Here is a 1,964-nt window from a genome sequence, read left to right as displayed (position 1 = left end):
AGCGTATTAGAGTTGTCAACCAAGTCAGACTGACTGGTAGAAGCCTTGTGCCGCTGTTAAAAGATAGCAGCTGCTGCCTGGAGGTTGACAGATGGGGGGCAGTACTGAGCCTGGCCTCTGGGTGGGAGCATTGTGCGCTGTGGTCTTTCCCCCCCACGATGGAGTCCGGGGGGTGAAAGCATTGTGCTCTGAGCCAGGGTGAGTTGCTGCATCTGTAGTAGTCAGCGTTCTTTGGATGCAAAGGACAAAAACTGTCTCTTGCCAAGTTAGCCAAGAAGATTAATTAGAAGGGCTGCTTGTCTAATATCACACAGCTGAGGACTGGCCGAGCCTGGACTCACAGGGACACTTGTCTGCCCCGAGTTCATGCTCCTACCAGCACTTGCCCTGAGACACCAAGGTCCCAGGTGAGAGAAGGCTTTCTATAAGTTCCTACAATGTGCGTGCTCCTCCCTGAGTGGAGAGCACACTTCTCACTGCCTTTTGCTTCCTCTCTCTGCAGAGCCCTGTGGTCCGAGTGTGCCGACCCAAGCACCAGGGGAGCCCTTCAATCTCACGGCCCCTCTCCGGGCCCAGAAGCCTCAGAGACTGACAGCTGTTGGAGCATCCACCTGGCTCAGCTGGTCCAGGCCCTGCGGTCCCCATGGCTGCCGGGAAGGGAGCTCTGCGGAGCCCTTCAGCTGAAAACAGATGGCGGCTTAGCGAACCCGAGCAGGGCTGGGGCCACAAGCCAGTGCTGCTGGAGAAAACAAACTGCCTGGGCTCTGAGGCTGCCCCGGGCAGCGGTGGCCGGGATGAGGCCTGTGCCGAGATGGCGCGGTCAGCAGCCCCGGGCAAGTTCAAGCTGGGAAAGCTGAGGCCCCGGAAGGCTTGCTGGGAACAGGGGCAGAGCGCCTTCATGGAGGTGCCTCGGCTCAAGAAGAGGCTTGGGGGCAGGCAGGCCCAGGAGAGGGTGCACAGTGACCCTGCAGGCCAGCCGGGCCCCCAGCAGCTGACCCTGGACCACCCCAGGGACCCGGCTAGCATCACCTGCTTCTCAGTGGGGCCCAGTGGGGCCCACGGGGAGCAGAGAAGTGCCTTCAGTAAGCCAACCAGGAGTCCAGCAGGGAGACCGGGGCCAGCCTCCGTCTTCCAGGCAGGCGGACCCGTAGACACCCTGGGGGAGCTGCTGGGACTCATCAACACAGTGGATGTCAGTTGCTGGGGTCGACTTTCCAACTCCAAGCTTTTGGTGGGTGATTTCTGGAGCCTGCAAAGGGTGGCACCAAATGCTCCTCTCTGCGGCACTTTGCTGGGTGACCCCATGCTGTGGCTCAAGCATGCCACGGCCCAGGTGCCCACACCTCCGTCGTGCTCCTCCACCGCCTCTTGGGCCCTGCTGCCCCCCACGCTCACCTCCCTGGGCCTGTCCACCCAGAACTGGTGCGCCAAGTGCAACCTCTCCTTCCGCTTGACCTCCGACCTGGTCTTCCACATGCGGTCCCACCACAAAAAGGAGCACGTGGGGCCCGACCTGCATTCTAAGAGGCTGAGAGAAGAGGCCCTCACGTGCCCCGTTTGCCACGAGTACTTCCGCGAGCGCCACCATCTCTCCCGGCACATGACTTCTCACAGTTAACAGGTGGTTTGGAGCAAGGGCGTCCAGCACGCGGTCGTGAGGCTGAGATGGCTCACGGGGCCTTCCCCCCGAAAAGACTGGTCACAGTTGTCCGCAGGGCCGTCTCCTTGGGCGTTTGAGGATGAACAGCTCAGTCATAATTGGAAAAAGTCAACCCGCCCCCGGGACGTGCTTAAAGGAAGTAATGTTGTGAAATGATGCGCTTTGCTAATGGCAGGGTATGGTGACGAATGGCATCAAGTGTTTCTGACATTTTCAAGAGTGAGGGCTCTGCTCCCGTCACCGTAACTCTCGCTCCATGTGGAAGCAAGTCTGGCGCCCAGCACGGGCTTTGGAGGCAGACAGA

The 1,964-nt window shown here is 60.2% G+C and overlaps 1 protein-coding gene across 1 annotated transcript; it reads left to right on the top strand.

Moving 5' to 3' along the window:
• Positions 1–643: 643 nt before the first annotated feature.
• Positions 644–1,618, top strand: ZNF488 (zinc finger protein 488; the record flags this gene model as incomplete). The annotated part of the gene is made up of 1 exon (XM_082853850.1): positions 644–1,618. The coding sequence occupies one exon, from the start codon at positions 644–646 to the stop codon at positions 1,616–1,618; it is 975 nt and encodes a 324-aa protein (XP_082709976.1).
• Positions 1,619–1,964: the final 346 nt, after the last annotated feature.

Source organism: Leucopleurus acutus (genome assembly GCF_964270905.1).
Source record: "Leucopleurus acutus genome assembly, chromosome: 14".
Taxonomy (NCBI): domain Eukaryota; kingdom Metazoa; phylum Chordata; class Mammalia; order Artiodactyla; family Delphinidae; genus Leucopleurus; species Leucopleurus acutus.
This window is presented reverse-complemented; position numbering and strand designations above follow the sequence as displayed.